General features: G+C 44.8%; 1 protein-coding gene across 1 annotated transcript; it reads left to right on the forward strand.

The window, feature by feature from the left end:
- Positions 1-6,126: 6,126 nt before the first annotated feature.
- Positions 6,127-11,761, forward strand: LOC124040650 (mediator of RNA polymerase II transcription subunit 15-like). Its single transcript, XM_046357732.1, has 9 exons — positions 6,127-7,146; positions 7,207-8,005; positions 8,092-8,279; positions 8,344-8,441; positions 8,588-8,745; positions 8,843-9,035; positions 11,120-11,264; positions 11,354-11,429; positions 11,655-11,761. The coding sequence occupies exons 1-9, from the start codon at positions 6,127-6,129 to the stop codon at positions 11,759-11,761; spliced, it is 2,784 nt and encodes a 927-aa protein (XP_046213688.1).
- The last annotated feature ends 10,175 nt before the right edge of the window (positions 11,762-21,936 follow it).

Genomic DNA, 21,936 nt, shown 5'->3' on the forward strand with positions numbered 1-21,936 from the left:
TTATTATATTGATATGATGATTATTATATTGATATGAAGGTTATTACATTTATATGATGGTTATGATGGTTATTATATTGGTATGATGGTTATTATATTGGTATGATGGTTATTATATTGATATGATGATTATTATATTGATATGAAGGTTATTACATTTATATGATGGTTATGATGGTTATTATATTGATATGATAGTTATTTTTTTGATGGTTATTATATTGATATGACGGTTATTATATTGATATGATGGTTATTATATCGGTATTTGAGCATAAAGGTGTTTCCACCACCATTTCTCGCATGATTAATTTATAGACAAAAATATATCATCATGTAGAATGAATCAAATGATATGTCTGTATTTATACAATTGTACTGAAACTCTCTGTTTCCATCACAGCTGTCTTGTTTTGTTTTTTATACAGTATGACTTTACTCGCATAAAAACTGTGGATGGGAAAAGTGGGTTAGTCATGTTCATATTTAGATTGACTGTGATTGTCAAAATACAGAACATATTCAGACTCGGTAACCAACATGATTCACATACTAGTCAATTCTGTAGTCTCCAGACAAACACTCAAGGTGCCGACTGAATATTTGTAATGGTTTTACATTTCTCTTGTTCACACAGGGGCGCAACTTTCATTGGGGACATTTTTGTCCCCTCCCCCAGTTTAATCATTGCACTGTGATACAAAACACAGCCCAGTGTACTTTAGGACCATGCAGATGCATCAGAGTTGTCGGAGGCTGTTTTCCGTTTTCAGCAGGCCGGATTTAGGACCACACGGACACCACAGAGCGTGAGGACAGGCTATGTGAAGGCAAAGCTTCTGAAAGGCTGGCATATAGGACCAGCAAGGGAGAGATGAACATAGGCAGCTGCTGTCTGTGTTGCACGTAGTTCAGTGTGTATGTGTTGCACTCTTCCACTGAGTTGTAAAAGCAAGCAGAGCAAAAACTGGTTACTCTTTAGTTGACTGATCTAGCTGGCAAGGCAACTGCTGTTTGACAGAAAAAATGGTGCTGAGCTTGTAGTGTAACTGTCATGTGAAGTTCGCTAATGTTTCATCCCCTCTCGACTGAAGTGAATGAACTACTAGTAGCTAGATAGCTAGCTAGTAGCTAACACAGCCAGTTAAGCTCTAGCTAGCCTTTAGCTATCTGTCAGGTAGCAGTATCTAAAAGCTGTTTTGTGTATGGAAATGTTTAGAAGGCTTTGTTTTGTCCCATTTCAACAGAAGTACATTTGATGATGTACCATTAGCTAGAGCTTGGCTAATTTTAGCTAGCTAGCTCATTAGCTATAGCTATTATTTTGTCTCAATCACACTAGACCTGAATCAAACGATGAAACCAATGGCCAAAATATTTAGTTTTTATGAGTCAGTATAGCAAGGTAACCTTATTGATCTGTCCTTTTCCCTAGCTAATTCCCTACTTTTCACAGTGACATGGTATGTAAAAGCTCTGCATGCTTCACTGTCATGGTGCACAGTCTGTACACAACACTATGCTCATCATGTCAGATGGATCAGCTGGTGACAAGAGTCTCTGCAGGGTTAGACAGACAGGGAAGACCAGTCTATGGAGCTCAGGTGAATGTTGCAGTGTATTATAACAATCAGTGAATGGATACAAAGTTCAGTCTTGAATTGATCTGTCTGGGATCAGTCTGGGATCTGGGAATTAAGGTAATTTTAATTATGAAACCATTTATACTCTTGGATAATATAATGTATAAATGTACACCAAGGTAATTCTTTATCATGCCTCATCTGAGCAGGATCAGATGGTGACAGGGGTCTCATCAGGGTCAGACAGCCAGGGAAGACCAGTCTGACGGCGCAGAGGTGAACTTTTGCAGATAGAGGGCATTCTGAAAATATTCAGACCACTTGACATTTTCCACATGTTGTTACTTTACAGCCTTATTCTAAAATTGATTAAATAAAACAAAGACAATCTACACACAACACCCCATAATGACAAAGTGAAAACAGGTTTTGTTGAAATTTAAGCAAAACGGAAATACCTTATTTACTTAAGTATTCAGACCCTTTGCCTTGAGACTCAAAATTGAGCTCAGATGCATCCTGTTTCCATTGATCATCCTTGATGTTTCAACACTTGATTGGAGTCCACCTGTGGTAAATTCAATTGATTTGACATGATTTAGAAAAGCACACACCTGTCTATATAAGGTCCAACAGTTGACAGTGCATATCAGAGCAAAAACCAAGCCATGAGGTCGAAGGACTTGTCCGTAGAACTCAGAGACAGGGTTGTGTCGAGGCACAGACCTTTGGCAGGGTACCAAAAACATTTCTACAGCATTGATGGTCCCCCAGAACAAAGGTCTTAAATGGAAGAAGTTTGGAACCATCATTCTTAAATGGAAGAAGTTTTGAACCACCAAGACTTCCTAGAGCTGGTCACCAAGCCAAACTGAGCAATCGGGGGAGGTGACCAAGAACCCGATGGGCATTCTGACAAAGCTCCAGAGTTCCTCTGTGGAGATGGGAGAACCTTCCAGAAGGACAACCATCTCTGCAGCACTCCACCAATCAGGCCTTAATGGTAGAGTGACCAGAGGGAAGCCATTCCTCAATAAAAGGTATGTGACAGTCCACTTGGAGTTTGCCAAAAGGCACCTAAAGGACTCAGACCATGAGAAACCAAAATTGAATGCTTTGGCCTGAATGCCAAATATCACTTCAGGAGGAAACCTGACACCATCCCTACGGTGAAGCATGGTGGTGGCAGCTTCATGCTGTGGGGATGTTTTTCAGCTGCAGGTACTGGGAGACTAGTCAGGATCGAGGGAAAGATGAACGGAGCAAAGTACAGAGAGATCCTTGATGAAAACCTGCTCCAAAACGCTCAGGACCTCAGACTGGGGCAAATGTTCATCTTCCAACAGGACAACGACCCTAAGCACACAGCCAAGACAACACAGGAGTGGTTTCATTTACATTTTACATTTACATTTACATTTAAGTCATTTAGCAGACGCTCTTATCCAGAGCGACTTACAAATTGGTGCATTCACCTTATGACATCCAGTGGAACAGACACTTTACAATAGTGCATCTAAATCTTTTAAGGGGGGTGAGAAGGATTACTTTATCCTATCCTAGGTATTCCTTAAAGAGGTGGGGTTTCAGGTGTCTCCGGAAGGTGGTGATTGACTCCGCTGTCCTGGCGTCGTGAGGGAGTTTGTTCCACCATTGGGGGGCCAGAGCAGCGAACAGTTTTGACTGGGCTGAGCGGGAACTGTACTTCCTCAGTGGTAGGGAGGCGAGCAGGCCAGAGGTGGATGAACGCAGTGCCCTTGTTTGGGTGTAGGGCCTGATCAGAGCCTGGAGGTACTGAGGTGCCGTTCCCCTCACAGCTCCGTAGGCAAGCACCATGGTCTTGTAGCGGATGCGAGCTTCAACTGGAAGCCAGTGGAGAGAGCGGAGGAGCGGGGTGACGTGAGAGAACTTGGGAAGGTTGAACACCAGACGGGCTGCGGCGTTCTGGATGAGTTGTAGGGGTTTAATGGCACAGGCAGGGAGCCCAGCCAACAGCGAGTTGCAGTAATCCAGACGGGAGATGACAAGTGCCTGGATTAGGACCTGCGCCGCTTCCTGTGTGACGCAGGGTCGTACTCTGCGGATGTTGTAGAGCATGAACCTACAGGAACGGGCCACCGCCTTGATGTTGGTTGAGAACGACAGGGTGTTGTCCAGGATCACGCCAAGGTTCTTAGCGCTCTGGGAGGAGGACACAATGGAGTTGTCAACCGTGATGGCGAGATCATGGAACGGGCAGTCCTTCCCCGGGAGGAAGAGCAGCTCCGTCTTGCCGAGGTTCAGCTTGAGGTGGTGATCCGTCATCCACACTGATATATCTGCCAGACATGCAGAGATGCGATTCGCCACCTGGTCATCAGAAGGGGGAAAGGAGAAGATTAGTTGTGTGTCGTCTGCATAGCAATGATAGGAGAGACCATGTGAGGTTATGACAGAGCCAAGTGACTTGGTGTATAGCGAGAATAGGAGAGGGCCTAGAACAGAGCCCTGGGGGACACCAGTGGTGAGAGCGCGTGGTGAGGAGACAGATTCTCGCCACGCCACCTGGTAGGAGCGACCTGTCAGGTAGGACGCAATCCAAGCGTGGGCCGCGCCGGAGATGCCCAACTCGGAGAGGGTGGAGAGGAGGATCTGATGGTTCACAGTTTCGGGACAAGTCTCTGAATGTCCTTGAGTGGCCCAGCCAAAGACCTGAAAACAGCTGTGCAGCAACACTCCCCATCCAACCTGACAGAGCTTGAGAGGATCTGCAGAGGAGAATGGGAGAAACTCCCCAAATACAGGTGTGCCAAGCTTGTAGTGTCATACCCAAGAAGACTCAAGACTGTAATCGCGGCCAAAGGTGCTTCAACAAAGTACTGAGTAAAGGGTCTGAATACTTATGTAAATGTCATATTTCAGTTATTTGATAAAAATGATCAAAAACTGGTTTTGCTTCGTCATTTTGGGGTATTGTGGTGTCATTATGGGGTATTGTGATGTCATTATGGGGTATTGTGTGTAGATTGATGAGGGGAAAAAATTATTGAATCAAGTTCATAATAAGGCTGTAATGTAACGAAATGTAGAAAAAGTCAAGAGGTCTGAATACTATCCGAATGCACAGTTCAACAATTCTCTCTGAGCAGTATACACTGGACGAGCAAGAAGCTTCAAAGATGTAAACTATTTTAAGGCAGTCTGACAAACCTCTAAAGTTGCTTTCCAAACTGCATCAAGGGTTGACAGAGGCTTTTCCCGATGACACAGGACATGTAAATAAAAATGAGGAAGACCTGAGAGACGCTACTGATGAGGATACAGATCTGTTAGAATGCCCAGTCATTTTCATATATTCTCAGACATAAATTACTGCAGTTTAAGACCATCCATAGAATGTTGGTTGTCACGCTGGCCTTGGCCTAACCCACCTGAAACCAATAATGAATGTTTCACTAAGATCCTATCCCCTAGGGGCAGGACGGAGTGACCCAGCTCTATTGTGTGCAAGTAAAAATACCTCTACAGTACTATTAGGCCAATGATATGAATTATATGGAGGTAGTAGTTTCTGTAGTGTTTCTGCGCGTTAATGTGTAGGTGTATGTGTGTTTATTATTAAGCCTTTGCTTTCTAAAACTTTCCCATATAAAAAGAGATGGGAAGGAAGTTGTGTTGGGGAGAGAGTTGAGTTATTGACTAGGCTGTTGGCGATCGGGTGTACAGGCGGCTCGGGTTGGCTGGGCGGTCTGGCTGACATTTGATGTAGAGGGAGTCTTAATAAAGACAATCAAAAGTTGTCTTGGTACTTTATTTGTAAGAGTTGTTCATTTGTTAGGCTACTGGTTCAAGGTGCAGCACAATATTAAATGATCAAAGATCTAGTTCAGTCTTGTTAATTAAGCATTTTTAAACACAATCTCTTACCTAGCTTGATGACTGTGGGCATTTTTTGCTTACTTTTTGTTCTTCTACATAGAGACAGCTAGAAGGGTCATATTATATTTGTGTAGAAATGCAGGAAATAAGCTTTAGATGCCCCCCCAAAGTTTGAGGACCCCCAGACACCCGCAAAGTTATGTCCCCCCCACTTCTAAAACCAAAGTTGCGCCCCTGTGTTCGCACATGATAGGAATTTGCGTCTCGCTAAAGGTCGTAGTACAAGGACTGAGGACACACAGGAACACGTACACACATAGCGATGTATTACATCATATATCTCAGGGTATATAAGCTGTGTTCTTCCTAATGGAGGTTGAACATTTTTTCTGCACTGAAGCTGATTTTTGTTTCCTTGTTGCAATCTATTTTTGCAACTTGTATTGTGCTCTTATTTTCACTAACTACTAGGGGTTATTTCTAGATAATGCCACTGAATCTAGTCTAGCAAATACGGTGCTGACCATTTAATTGCACAGGGTTGGAAAGGGATTTGTTTTACAGGAGGCAGTTTCTAGCATTCTATCATACTCAGGTATACATCTGTATTAGGCAGTATAGGTTGTATAGGCAATATTGCACATACCTGTATTATTGAAGATAGCTTATATCTTTTTGAGCAGGTATGGCAGTGAGGTGGTGTTCCTTTGGGTTTGTGTTGTTGGTAGTGTTCGCATGGTGTGCTGATGCACAGCCTAACTTGAGGCTTCCTTCGTACAACAACCCCCAACCCCAAATTACAACCTCCACGCCTAGACAGCCCCAATGGCCAGAGCCCCAGTGGCCACAGCTGCAGACTCCCCAAAGACCAGAGCCCCAGAGGCCACAGCTGCAGACTCACCAGAGGTCAGAGCCACAGGGACCACAACTACAGACACTCCAGAGGCCAGAGACCCAGAGGCCACAGCTGCAGACTCCCCAGATGCCACAGCTGCAGACTTCTCAGAGACCAGAGCCCCAGAGGCCACAGCTGCAGACTCAGAGACCAGAGCCCCAGAGGCCACAGCTGCAGACTCAGCAGAGGCCAGAGCCCCAGGGACCACAACTACAGACTCTCCAGAGACCAGAGCCCCAGAGGCCACAGCAGCAGACTCCCCAGAGACCAGAGCCCCAGAGGCCACAGCAGCAGACCCCCCAGAGACAAGAGCCCCAGGGGCCACAGAGGCAGGCTCCCCAGAGGCCAAAGCAGCAGACATCTCAGAGACCAGAGCCCCAGGGGCCACAGCTGCAGACTCCCCTGAGACCAGTGCACCAGTGGCCACAGCTGCAGACTCCTCAGAGGCCACAGCAGCAGACTCATCAGAGACCAGAGCCCCAGTGGCCACAGCTGCAGACTCCTCAGAGGCCACAGCAGCAGACTCCTCAGAGGCCAGATCACCAGGGGCCACAGCTACAGACTCCCCATAGGCCAGAGTCCCAGTGGCCACAGCAGCAGACTCCTCAGAGGCCAGATCACCAGTGGCCACAGCTACAGACTCCCCAGAGACCAGATCACCAGAGGCCACAGCAGCAGACTCCCCAGAGGCATGAGCCCCAGTGGCCACAGCTACAGACTCCCCAGAGGCATGAGCCCCAGTGGCCACAGCAGCAGACTCCCCAGAGACCAGATCACCAGAGGCCACAGCAGCAGACTCCCCAGAGACCAGTGATCCAGGGACCACAGCAGCAGACTCCTCAGAGGCCAGTGATCCAGGGGACACAGCAGCAGACTCCTCAGAGACCAGAGCCTCATTGGCCACAGCAGCAGACTCCGCAGAGACCAGAGCCCCAGTGGCCACAGCAGCAGACTCCCCAGAGACCAGAGCCCCAGTGGCCACAGCAGCAGACTCCCCAGAGGCAAGAGCCACATGGGCCACAGCAACAGACTCCCCAGCGGCCAGAGTCCCAGTGGCCACAGCAGCAGACTCCTCAGAGGCCAGTGATCCAGGGGCCACAGCAGCAGACTCCCCAGCGGCCAGAGTCGCAGTGGCCACAGCAGCAGACTCCCCAGCGGCCAGAGTCCCGGTGGCCACAGCAGCAGACTCCCCAGCGGCCAGAGTCCCAGTGGCCACAGCAACAGACTCCCCAGCGGCCAGTGATCCAGGGGCCACAGCAGCAGACTCCCCAGCGGCCAGAGTCCCAGTGGCCACAGCAGCAGACTCCTCAGAGGCCAGTGATCCAGGGGCCACAGCAGCAGACTCCCCAGCGGCCAGAGTCCCAGTGGCCACAGCAACAGACTCCTCAGAGGCCAGTGATCCAGGGGCCACAGCAGCAGACTCCCCAGCGGCCAGAGTCCCAGTGGCCACAGCAGCAGACTCCTCAGAGGCCAGTGATCCAGGGGCCACAGCAGCAGACTCCCCAGCGGCCAGAGTCCCAGTGGCCAGCAGTAACCCAAACTCCAGATCAGAGATGTCAAGTACCGGTTCGGGATATAGTGCAATGTGGAACCCCAGATATTACTCCATCTCAATGTCAGGCTATCTACTGCTGCTTCAATGGACAGCAGTGCTACTATGGGAAGGCAGGTGAGTGTCTGATATTGTTTCTGTCTTGTAATGCTCAGATAATATTGTAATGCTCAAAACATGTACTTTTTCCTCTCTTTCCCCAGTGACTGTGCAGTGTACCAGGGATGCTCAGTTTGTGGTGGTGGTGGCCAGGGATTCCACTTGGCCCAAAATAGACATTGATTCCATCAGTCTGTTGGGGGGACATGACCGCCCCTGCAGTCCTGTTGGCATCACTTCAGCCTTCGCCATATACCAGTTCCCTGTCACTGCCTGTGGCACCACTATAAAGGTGAGTAGAGATAATATGAATGTTATACACTGGCTCGGTATTAACTGTGGACTCTCCCCTGCAGGAGGAAAGTGGTTATGTGGTTTACGAGAACAGGATGGCATCTTCCTATAACGTCGGGGTGGGACCTCGAGGCTCTATCACCAGAGACAGCCATTTTGAGTGAGTCTTCTCTCTTTAAGATTGAATTGACTTGATTGATTCCCCAGAGGTGATTCAGAACGTCACGGGCGTGTCTTCGCCCATAAAGCAGTGATACAGTATGCTTGAAGACCCTATTGTATCACTGCTTGTTTCTCCCTATCTAGGCTGCTGTTCCAGTGTAAGTACTCTGCCACTGCAGTAGAGGCTCTGGTTACTGAGGTGAACACTGTTCCTGCACCCGCTCCTGTCGCTGCTCCGGGACCCCTCAGAGTGGAACTGAGACTGGCCAAAGGAACATGCGACACCAAGGGGTGTAATGACGGTAACGTTCTGTGTCAATTTGTCATATTTGAAGTGATAAAAAAAAAAAAAATGTATTGACTTTTACAAACGTTTTTCCAATCCCGTCTGACTTCCAGAGTCGAGATCCTTCACATTGTATTACACTGAGGAAGACTACCCCATCACTAAAGTCTTGAGGCAGCCTGTGAACGTTGAGGTTCGCATCCTGGAGAGGAAGGATCCCAACCTGTTCCTGATGCTGGAGCACTGCTGGACCACCTCTGAGCCCAGCCCTGCCAGCATGCCCCAGTGGGATCTCATCATGGAAGAGTAACTACAGTACTATCCACCTCATTTCCATACTTGCTGCTCCCTGATTATACGACTTGCTCTTTTTACTAATACTGTATGTATTTTGAACAATATGTTTGAGATCTCTTCGTTATGTGACATCAAAGGTATCATGTACCACTATGTATTTTGAATTATAGATACACTGAGTGCACAAAACATTAGGAACACCTTCCTAATATTGATTTGCACCCCCTTTTGCCTTCAGAACAGCCTCGATTCGTAGGCAAGGTGTCGAAAGCGTTCAACATGGATGCTGGCCCATGTCGACTCCAATGCTTCCCATAGTTGAGTCAAGTGCTGAATGTCCTTTGGGTGGTGGAGCATTCTTGATACACAAGGGAAACTGTTGAGCGTGAAAAACCCAGCATCGTTGCAGTTCATGACAAACTAAAACCGGTGAACCTACTATATCCCGTTCCCTGGCACTTAAACATTTTGTTTTGTCCATTCACCCATGGAAGGGAACTATACACAATCCATGTCTCAGTTGTTTTAAGACTTAAAAATCCATCTCTGACATGTCCCGTCCCCTCCATCTCCACTGATTGAAATGGATTTAACAGGTGACATCAATAAGGGATCATAGCTTTCACCTGGATTCACCTGGTACAGCTCAGCATTTAACACCATTGTACCCTCGTCATTAAGCTCGAGACCCTGGGTCTCAACCCTGCCCTGTGCAACTGGGTCCTGGACTTCCTGACGGGCCACCCCCAGGTGTTGAGGGTAGGAAACAGCATCTTCACCCCGCTGATCCTCAACACTGGGGCCCCACAAGGGTGCGTGCTCAGCCCTCTCCTGTACTCCCTGTTCACCCATGACTGCGTGGCCATGCACGCCTCCAACTCAATCATCAAATTTGCAGACGAAACTACAGTGGTAGGCTTGATTACCAACAACGACGAGACGGCCTATAGGGAGGAGGTGAGGGCCCTCGGAGTGTGGTGTCAGGAAAAACCTCACACTCAACGTCAACAAAACAAAGGAGATGATCGTGGACTTCAGGAAACAGCAGAGGGAGCACCCCCCCATCCATATTGACGGGACAGTAGCGGAGAAGGTGGGAAGTTCCACAGCGTACACTTCACAGACAAACTGAATTGGTCCACCCACACAGACAGCGTCGTGAAGAAGGCGCAGTAACGCCTCTTCAACCTCAGGAGGCTGAAGAAATTTGACTTGTCACCTAAAACACTCACAAACTTTTACAGATGCACAATCGAGAGCATCCTGTCGGGCTATATCATCGCCTGGTACGGAAACTGCTCTGCCCACAACCGTAAGGCTCTCCAGAGGGTAGTGAGGTCTGCACAACACATCACCGGGGGCAAAATACCTGCCCTCCATGACACCAACAATGTCACAGGAAGGCCAAAAAGATCATCAAGGATAACAACCACCCGAACCACTGTTTGTTCACCCCGCTATCATCCAGAAGGCGAGGTCAGTACAGGTGCATCAAATCTGGGACCGAGAGACTGAAAAACAGCTTCTATCTCAAGGCCATCAGACTGTTAAACAGCCATCACTAACACTGAGTGGCTGCTGCCAACATACTGACTCAAATCTCTGGCCACTTTAATCAATGAACTTATTAAAGGTATCACTAGTCACTTTAAATAATGCCACTTTAATAATGTTTACATACCCTACATTACTCATCTCCTATGAATATACTGTATTTTATACCATCTATTGTATCTTGCCTATGCCGCACAGCCATCACTCATTCATATATTTATATGTACATATTCTTATTCATCCCTTTACATTTGTGTGTATAAGGTAGTTGTTGTTAGATTACTTGTTAGATATTACTGCATTGTCGGAACTGGAGGCACAAGCATTTCCCTACACTCGCATTAACATCTGCTAACCATGTGTATGTGACCAATAATATCTGCTAACCATGTGTATGTGACCAATACAATTTGATTTGGGATAAGTCTACATCATGGAAAGAGCGGTTGTTCCTAATGTTTTGTACACTAAATTGCTTTGGACAGGAAGGGTTGGATTTTGCAACATGAACTATCTATTACTCCTCTCTCTCTTTCCAGTTGTTCCTACCCAAATGATAATTACCTGACCACCATGGTCCCTGTGGAACGTTCCTCTGGCCTTCTGTACCCCAACCACTACAAACGCTTTACCCTCGAGATGTTCACCTTTGTGGATCACACCCTGTCTCCCCAGAAAGAGCGGGTAATTGGCTGGCTTTTTTACGATAGAAACTTCATTTGATATACTATTTACTTTTCACTAACTTCTTTTATTCTGTACTCTCTTTACAGATTTTCATCCACTGTAGTACATCTGTGTGCTACCCTACTCCAGGGGTCTCCTGTGAACCGAAATGCAACAGGCAAAGTAGGTAGTGGTTCTCCCGTTATAAAGGCCTTGCTTGGGCACCATGGCCCATATTTAAAGTGTCTCAAAGTAGGAGTGCTGATCTCCAATCAGATCCTCCCTGTCCATAATCTTAATCGTTATGATTTAACAGACAACTGATCCGAGATCAACACTTCTACGTTCAGATGTTATTGTGAACACGACCCAGGTTCTGTTCTTATCTGTTTCCGTGGTGTTTTTCAGGGAGAGATGTTGCTGCTGCTCAGAGGAAGACTATACAGACTGCTGTGGTCTCCAGTGGAGAAGTGGTCCTGGTTGACAAAAAGCCTATCTCCCTTTCAAACCACTAATTCAACCAGCTACAGTTTGTAATGGGGTATGAAATAATGTACTCCGTTACTTCCATACCTGTTACAGCAGAGGTATTGAAAGGCAATTTTCTTGACGATACTTTCTTTGTTCTTGATTTGGAAGAAACTTGTCTCTTATAAGCGCCCGTGTCGTTGCCGGTCGTACTCCAAAAAATCTGAGAATATTCAGAAAGATATTAAATCCACTTTTTGTACAGAGTGGGAGTTGGCCTCCCGATTTTAGCTGCCAGACATCTTGCATTTCCCAACATCTTTGCAGGAACTAGTCGTTTCTATGCGACGTGGCTGACAGCATGTCACACAGTGCGTCCAAAACAAAGATCTATACACGTGCAAGAGGCGTTTCTCAATCTATGCAAAACGTGGATATAATATTTTTCTGAATATTCTCTCTCTTTTTTAGTTCCACTTGCAACTAGACACAGAAGTACTCCAGGCATTTCCTACATACACTGGAACTTTTCGAACAAATAACGAAGAAAGTATCACCAAGTTCGTTGGAAATATACCGATTACAGCAAGACAGCAGCTCAGACACAAACTTTAACTCTATATGGTTATAATACAACATGGGCTCCTGATTTTGCTACGTATTTATTGTTTCTAATAAACAGTTGTACCACAAAGTTGGCAATTCATAAAAATGCTTTTTTAAACTTATTTGTGCATATTGAAGCCTACTCTCTCGACATAAAAATGTGGATATATAGGATCTGTAAATCTGGTCAGGTTGTTGTGTGAATGTATTGTCTAATTCTTGGAACACCTTGATAGCAGTGGTCAGGGTTGTTATGTGAAGGCATTGTCTAATTATTGGGACACCTTGATAGCAGTGGTCAGGTTGTTATGTGAAGGCATTGTCTAATTCTTGGAACACCTTGATAGCAGTGGTCAGGGTTGTTATGTGAAGGCATTGTCTAATTATTGGGACACCTTGATAGCAGTGGTCAGGTTGTTATGTGAAGGCATTGTCTAATTCTTGGGACACCTTGATAGCAGTGGTCAGGTTGTTATGTGAAGGCATTGTCTGATTATTGGGACACCTTGATAGCAGTGGTCAGGTTGTTATGTGAAGGCATTGTCTAATTCTTGGGACACCTTGATAGCAGTGGTCAGGTTGTTATGTGAAGGCATTGTCTAATTCCTGGAACACCTTGATAGCAGTGGTCAGGGTTGTTATGTGAAGGAATTGTCTAATTCTTGGAACACCTTGATAGCAGTGGTCAGGGTTGTTATGTGAAGGAATTGTCTAATTCTTGGAACACCTTGATAGCAGTGGTCAGGGTTGTTATGTGAAGGAATTGTCTAATTCTTGGAACACCTTGATAGCAGTGGTCAGGGTTGTGTAGAACTATCATTCTGGGCCAAAATACAGAATAGATTTAGTAGTTTTACTATATAAGGTCTGTAGGTCAACACTAAATTGCCTCAATGACCACATTTACATGCACACAGTATTTTGTGTAGTAGCGCATACCCCGCTTAAGGTCTTATTCGGGGAAAAGCTTTTTACATCCACATTTGATATCCTGCTCATGAGTATCCCTTGAATAAAAATAATATTCCTCATGTGAGTTCATATGGGATAAATGGAATAGTAACGGAAATATGGACACTGGCTATAGGCCTATAACCTCTCACATGTTACTTAATATAATAATCTAGCTTAATATAATATTTACTCCTACAGAATTAGGCATTTCTCGCAGTAAAATGAAACAAATGTTAATTTTGCCTTGGGAACAGGAGTGGGGATTCTTTTTTCCAGCATTTCTTGAGAAAAATCGTGTGTAATGTGCTATCTATTATGCAAGCAGACAGTATTTCAACTACATAAAATATGCACCCAAAACGAACTGAAGTCGAATCAAAAACGTGTTTCATCATTTTCTCAGCATTTTATTTCCTTAAAAACGATCAAACTGATGACATTTCGACATTTTGCACAGGATCAATCCTTCCACTGTTTTGGAGTTTTTGCATTTTCTCCCCGGTCCCTAAATGAAACAGACACATTTACAAGTGTCCACTAGATTACTAATGCATTCATTCTATCAATGAAAGGGGATATTCTGGTGAGCGCTACTATATTTAGTGTTATAGAGCAACAAGTTATGACAGAAGCAGCACGTTGGAAAAAGTACCCACTTGTGATACTGGAGTAAAAGTTTAGATACCTTTTAATAGAAAGTTACTCAAGTGAAAGTTAGTCACACATTAAAATTCTACTTGAGTAAAAGTATAAAAGTATTTGGTTCTAAACATAATTAAGTATCAAAAGTAAATGTAATTGCTAAAATATACTTTAGTATCAAAAGTAAAAGTATAAATCACTTCAAATGCGTTATATTAAGCAAAGCAGACTGCACCATTTTATTGTTTTTAACATTTCCGGATAGCCAGGGGCACATTCCAAAACTCAGACATCATTTACACATTCTATGTTTGTGTTTAGTGAGTCTGCCAGATCAGAGGCAGTAGGGATGACCAGGGATGTTCTCTGTTTAGTGAGTCTGCCAAATCAGAGGCAGTAGGGATGACCAGGGATGTTCTCTGTTTAGTGAGTCCACCAGATCAGAGGCAGTAGGGATGACCAGGGATGTTCTCTGTTTAGTGAGTCCTCCAGATCAGAGGCAGTAGGGATGACCAGGGATGTTCTCTGTTTAGTGAGTCCACCAGATCAGAGGCAGTAGGGATGACCAGGGATGTTCTCTGTTTAGTGAGTCCTCCAGATCACATGCAGTAGGGATTACCAGGAATGTATATTTTCTTTAGGAATGTAGTGAAATAAAAGTAAAATTATTTTTACAGATACCCCCAAAGTACAGATACCCCAAAAAATTACTTAAGTAGTACTTCAATATTTTTACTCAAGTTCTTTACACCACTGCATGTATCCAACTGTAGTTGACAAACAAATGGCCTACCAAATGTTGGAAACTCTAATATGGCCTCCCAAATATTGGAAATTATAATATGGTCTACCACATGTTGGAAATTATAAGCAGAAAGTTATCTAAATGAGTGGTAAAAATAGTCAGTAGGCTGTATGGTCTGTATGGTCAAGCACGACATACAAGCAAAATACATTTGTATGGAATTATGGTGGATCGAACTATGCAGGTAGCCTAATCTTTGAAGTGATATGTTTGACAATCAGATGAAAACATCACACCCATGATATGTGAAACTTAGCCTGCGCAGACTGCAAAAAACAACAGTAAACGGGATAAGATGTTCCCATGCCACAGTATCCCGTCAAAGATCAGTATATCCCAGGCATCTTATCCGAGCTTCTCATAACCAGTATACAAGCTTTCTGGGGTTATTGTAAACGGGGCATGACGTTTACATGCGTCAACACAAGAATACTTGAGTATCCTGAATAATAACGGGATATTGGTCTGCATGGCAACATGGTCAATGACACATACTATTATCCAAGTGAGCATCTTGACAGGAATAATTGGGGAGTTGGGAGATATTCCAGTGTCACAGAAGGCTGCAGGTAGAAATGTTCTACTGTAGATAACAATCCCCAACCTATTGCTAAGGGCCTCATCATAGTTGTATTATTCACCCATTTCCCTCCTTGTTGGTGATCGCTGATCTAATATGTTTTTGCACTTACCATACCTTCAATGGTTGATATATTACAGGGACTGACACCTAAAACTATTTGAAGTGGAACAGGGCTACAGATTGTATCTGCACTATACCCACTGCATGAGATGGGGGTCAAAGGTGCTACATGGTCAGTATGACGTCTGCATTGGCTGTGTAGTATTTATGGGGATACGGCCTCTGCAGATGTCAGGACATTCATACTTGCGCTTTGCGGAGCAGCACAGAGCTGTTGAGCACAGAGCTGTTGAGCACAGAGCTGTTGAGCACAGAGCTGTGGTGTTTATACTATAATAATAATAATATAATAATAATATATGACATTTAGCAGACGCTTTTATCCAAAGCGACTTACAGTCATGTGTGCATACATTCTACGTATGGGTGGTCCCGGGGATCGAACCCACTACCCTGGCGTTACAAGTGCCATGCTCTACCAACTGAGCTACAGAAGGACAGGACTTCCCATCCCCACCTACCGTCAACCAATATGCAACATAAACACTGCATCACACCCTCCATACGGAGCCTCCGAGCACATTGCAGATCAGGCATAAGTTGTGTTTTATGTAGGGTGCAGCGGCAGTCCATATGCAACATAAAACACTGCATCACACCCTCCATACGGAGCCTCCGAGCACATTGCAGATCAGGCATAAGTTGTGTTTTATGTAGGGTGCAGCGGCAGTCCATATGCAACATAAAACACTGCATCACACCCTCCATACGGAGCCTCCGAGCACATTGCAGATCAGGCATAAGTTGTGTTTTATGTAGGGTGCAGCGGCAGTCCATATGCAACATAAAACATTGCCGATAGAAATACAATATATGCAATTGGCACAATTCGTTATACTATACTGAACCCAAATATAAACGCAACATGCAAGAACTTCATTGATTTGACTGAGTTACAGTTCATGTGAGGAAATCAGTCGATTGAATACAATTCATCAGGTCCTAATCTATGGATTTCACATGACTGGAAACACAGATACGCATCTGTTTGTCACAGACACCTTAATAAAATGGGCATCACAATGGGCATCACAATGGGCATCACAATGGGCATCACAATGGGCATCACAATGGGCATCACAATGGGCATCACAATGGGCATCACAATGGGCATCACAATGGGCATCACAATGGGCATCACAATGGGCATCACAATGGGCATCACAATGGGCATCACAATGGGCATCACAATGGGCATCACAATCTCTTCTTGTATTTTTGTGCATTCAAATTGCCATCGATAAAATGCAATTCTGTTTGTTGCCCGTATCTTATGCCTGCCTATACCATAACCCCACCGCCACCGTGGGGCTCTCTGTTCCCAATCAGCAAACCGCTCACCCACACAACGCCATGCATGTGGTCTGCGGTCGCGAGGCCAGTTGGACATACTGTCTATAAAATGACGTTGGAGGCGGCCAATTGCAAACTCATCCAAAACTTAAATGATCCAAGAACTGAATCAATAGTTCAATAATTGTTTTGACCATTATTCCCAGATCCCAGAAAGTAGCTTTAGGCTGCTGTCCTGTATCTACTGTGGGTCTACCTATCAACTCAAGATGGAACTTTGTATCATTCACTGATATTGTTAAATATACTGCAAAATTCAAGTGAGCTCTGAAGACTGGTCTTCCCCTGCAGTCTGAGCCTGCTGGGACCTCTTTCACCTAGTGTTGCCAACTCCTCAGTAAGGAAAGTAGCTACTGGCTGTCCTAAAAGTCTCTAGAAGTCTCTAAATGAGGTCATCACCTAATTTGCATAATTGGCCATGTGCATGTAATCGTGATGAACGCTGTAGGAGAGAGGAATAACGTCGTGGGACAAAAAGTGAGTAGAAAACACCCTAAATATGTTTAGAACTACAAATGAACTTTCTTCTGTCAATTCTTGTTTTTTTTATGTCACAATTCCAACCGTCCTCCTTTATCTGGGCTTGGGAAAAGTGACCCAAAAGAGACACTCTGGTGGAGTTACTTACTTTAAAAAAAAACATTTGTTTAGTTTTCTTAATTTGGTTTGGTTTTTAACCTTATGGCCCACTTATGGTCCACTTAGGAGCCTACAACAAGTCACAGTAAAACATTAACATTTTTAACCACAGCATTTAAAAAAACATTTTTTGTATACAATCTACATTAACAATCGAAATGGACCAAAAAGGGACAATAGAAAAAACTGTCAATGGCAACAATGTGAGACAATAATGGTAATTAGTCTGGCCCTAATTCAGGTTAATTGTTTTTTTTCCCAGACCCCCCTCCACACACACAGGCTGTGCTGGCTGACAGAAAGAGTGGGTCATCGTCATTTTGGTCAAGGCTCTCTATGGCAGGTTCAGCAACTGAGGGAGCTGACTTAAATGAGTAAGCAGTTGGTGTGCCAAAAAGCTGCAAAACATCAGGTGCTCATAGTCCATGTTGACCCACTGAAACATTCTATTATGTTCTTTAATAGAGGATGCACTGACTCATAACAAGGTCAACAGTATACAGGCTACTCTTTAGAGATGCCTGCAGTGCAGAGAGGAGAGAGATAAATGTTTAGATTACAACCCTCTCAGATGCTACAGAAGAGAGGGCACAACAAAAGAGGGGACACCCATTAGGCTCGCTGACTAAATGTTTAGGTTTCCCAGCTCCTTTGTTCCCGCAGCCTTCGGACTGTTCGGAGCTCCAACTCAAGCTGCAGAGGAAATGACAATACGGAGGAAAAACAACCACGGGCCAACGACACATACCAATCCCCCCTCCCTCCCTCCCTCCCTCCCTCCCTCCCTCCCTCCCTCCCTCCCTCCCTCCCTCCCTCCCTCCCTCCCTCCCTCCCTCCCTCCCTCCCTCCCTCCCTCCCTCCCTCCCTCCCTCCAAATCTCTGAATGAAAAATGACTTTCTCTCCTCCCTCTCTAAGGCTGTTGGGAAGGAGAGTCATAAGGCATCAGTGTGATATAGTTTAACATCAACCCAATAGTGATGGGAAAAACTCTATACAGTTACACTACCATTCAAAAGTTTGGGATCACTTAGAAATGTCCTTGTTTTTGAAAGAAAAGCGTTTTTTTTGTCCATTAAAATAACATCACATTTATCAGAAATACAGTATAGACATTGTTAATGTGGTAAATTACTATTGTAGCTGGAAACGGCCGATTTTTGATGGAATATCTACATAGGCGTACAGAGGCCCAGTTTATTGCTTCGTTCTGACCGGTTGCATCACCGCCTGGTATGGCAACTGCTCGGCATCTAACTGTAAGGCGCTACAGAGGGTAGTGGGTACGGCCCAGTACATCACTGGGGCCAGGGTTCCTGCAATCCAGGACCTATATAATAGGTGGTGTCAGAGGAAAGCCCATAAAATTGTCAGAGACTACAGTCACCCTGGTCATAGACTGTTTTCTCCGCTACCTCACGGCAAGCGGTACCGGAGCACCAAGTCTAGGACCAAAAGGCTCCTTAACCACCCCTAAGCCATAAGACTGCTGAACAATTAATCAATTAAATGGCCACCGGACTATTACAAATGGCCACCGGACTATTACATTTATTTTTATTGGCCAGTCTGAGATGCATGCTGGGATGCTGGCCTTCTAGGCAGAATTGCAAAGAAAAAGCCATATCTCAGACAGGTCAATAAAAAGAAAAGATTAAGATGGGCGAAAGAACACAAACACTGGACAGAGGAACTCTGCCTAGAAGGCCAGCATCCCGGAGTCGCTTCTTCACTGTTGACATTGAGACCTGTGTTTTGCAGGTACTATTTAATGAAGCTGCCAGTTAAGGACTTGTGAGGCGTCTGTTTCTCAAATCAAACATTCTAATGTACTAGTCCTCTCGCTGGTTAGAGCCAGTTTGCTCTGTTCTGTGAAGGGAGTAGTACACAGCGGTGTACGAGAACTTCAGTTTCTTGAAAATTTCACCGCATGGAATTCTTTGTTTCTGGCCATTTTGAGCCTGTAATCAAACCCACAAATGCTCAGTTGTGCATCGGGGCCTCCCACTCCTCTTTCTATTCTGGTTAGAGCCAGTTCTCGCATGGAATAGCCTTCATTTCTCAGAACAAGAGTAGAGTGACAAGTTTCAGAAGAAAGTTCTTTGTTTCTGGCCATTTTGAGCCTGTAATCGAACCCACAAATGCTGATGATCCAGATACTCAAACTAGTCTAAAGAAGGCCCATTTTATTGCTTCTTTAATCAGACCAACAGTTTTTAGCTGTGCTAACATAATTGCAAAAGGGTTTTCTAATGATCAATTACCCTTTTAAAATTATAAACTTGGATTAGCTAACACAACGTACCATTGGAACACAGGAGTGATGGTTGCTGATAATGGGCCTCTGTGCGCCTATGTAGATATTCCATAAAAAATCTGCAGTTTCCAGCTACAATAGTCATTTACAACATTAACAATGTTTACACTGTATTTCTGATCAATTTTATGTTATTTTAATGGGCAATTTTTTTTTGCTTTTTTTCCAAAACAAGGACATTTCTAAGTGACCCCAAACTTTTGAACGGTAGTGGACATCTACGACTGAACGGTTTCATGAACTCCTTTAAAGGTTTTGTAATTAAGTCATTCAGCAGTCTGAACTAAACATTTATGTTTCGAGCAGTTTGGAGATTATTCCACAAGGTGCGAAGAGCTGCTTTACTCTGTACAGACCAAAGGGATTCCCAGAGGTACCCATCCCTGAGACTGTGTATGATAACGCCAACTCTTATGTCGAATGGTAAATGTATATGTTAGCTACAGAGAGAGTTTAAGTCAAAGAGCTTCATACATTTAAAGAGAGCAATGAATGGACCTATGTGACCACAAAGAGGGGCAGGCTACTTTATGATAGAGAATGCATGGATGTGTACTGAACCTGTAACCATAATAAAACAAAGTGATCTCTGGTCAAACGCATCTAATGGCTTTAACTTTAATTCCGTTTATTTATTTGTACTATTTTCTACATTGTAGAATAATAGTGAAGACATCAACACTATGAAATAACACATATGGAATCATGTAGTAACCAAAAAAGTGTTAAACATATTTGACATTCTTCAAATAGCCAACCCTTTGCATTGATGACAGCTTTGCACACGCTTGGGATTCTCTCAACCAGCTTCACCTGGAATGCTTTTCCAACAGCTTTTCCCACATATGTTGAGCACTGGTTGCCTGTTTTTCCTGCACTCTGCGGTCCAACTCATCCCAAACCATCTCAATTTAGTTGAGTTCGGGGGATTGTGGAGGAAAACTCATCTGATGCAGCAAACCATCACTCTCCTTCTTGGTAAAATACCCCTTACACAGCCTGGACCTACTTACACACCATAACACCTCCTTCTCCATGCTTTACGGTGGGAAATACACATGCGGAGATCATCCATTCATCCACACCGCATCTCACAAAGACACGGCGGTTGGAACCAAAAATCTTCAAATTTCCACCAGCCTAATGTCCATGGCTCGTGTTTCTTGGCCCAAGCAAGTCTCTTCTTGTTATTGGTGTCCTTTAGTAGTGGTTTCTTTGCAGTAATTCGACCATGAAGGACTGATTCACACAGTCTCCTCTGAACAGTTGATGTTAAGATCTGTCTGTTACTTGAACTCTATGAAGCATTTATTTGGGCTACAATTTCTGAGGCAGGTAACACTACTGAACTTGTCCTCTGCAGCAGAGGTAGCTCTGGGTCTTTGATTCCTGTGAGGTTAACGTGGAGTGAGGGACCAGAGCACGAGTGCACTCGGCTTGGCGATTCTCATTGAACAAGGGACCAGAGTGCAGGTTTATAATGTGGAGTGAGGGATTGCAATGCGAGTGGTCTTGCTCAATTTATAACATGCATGTAATTGATATAATGTTTTGTTGTAAATGAGGTTAACAGACATGCCCTGGATTACTATTGTCAGATGTTATTGTGAGTGTTTTGTTGTTGGATTTTGGAACCGTGTTACATAATTAGACAGTAGACACAGGTATTCTGCCAGCAGTTTTGCATATTTGGGTATACATAAAAGGAGGTGTACTGCAGTGGTTGCATAGGTACCATTCCCGTGTGGAGAGAACATCCTGTTCTGGGACCATTAATTAGGCAATACTCTGAGGTTAATATTGGCAACCCTTTACAAGTGACCAAGATAATTAAATCCAAAATCAGCGCTAACCGGTTTTCCTGGTCTGTCTCATTCGCCTGTGTGTTTGTGGTCCTATGTGTGTGTGAATGTGATATGAGAGTTGTTTGAGTGAAGGGCGACTCCGGTAGTGCCGGAGTGAAGGGCGCCTCTGGCAGCTCCTGACTGACGGCTGGCTCTGGTAGCTCCTGACTGGCGGGCGGCTCTGGCAGCTCCTGTGACGGGCGGCTCTGGCAGCTCCGGACAGACGGGCGGCTCTGGCAGCTCCGGACAGACGGGCGGCTCTGGCAGCTCCGGACAGACGGGCGGCTCTGGCAGCTCCTGACAGACGGGCGGCTCTGGCAACTCCTGACAGACGGGCGGCTCTGGCAGTTCTGGACAGACG

Source organism: Oncorhynchus gorbuscha, linkage group LG08 (genome assembly GCF_021184085.1).
Source record: "Oncorhynchus gorbuscha isolate QuinsamMale2020 ecotype Even-year linkage group LG08, OgorEven_v1.0, whole genome shotgun sequence".
Lineage (NCBI taxonomy): Eukaryota > Metazoa > Chordata > Actinopteri > Salmoniformes > Salmonidae > Oncorhynchus > Oncorhynchus gorbuscha.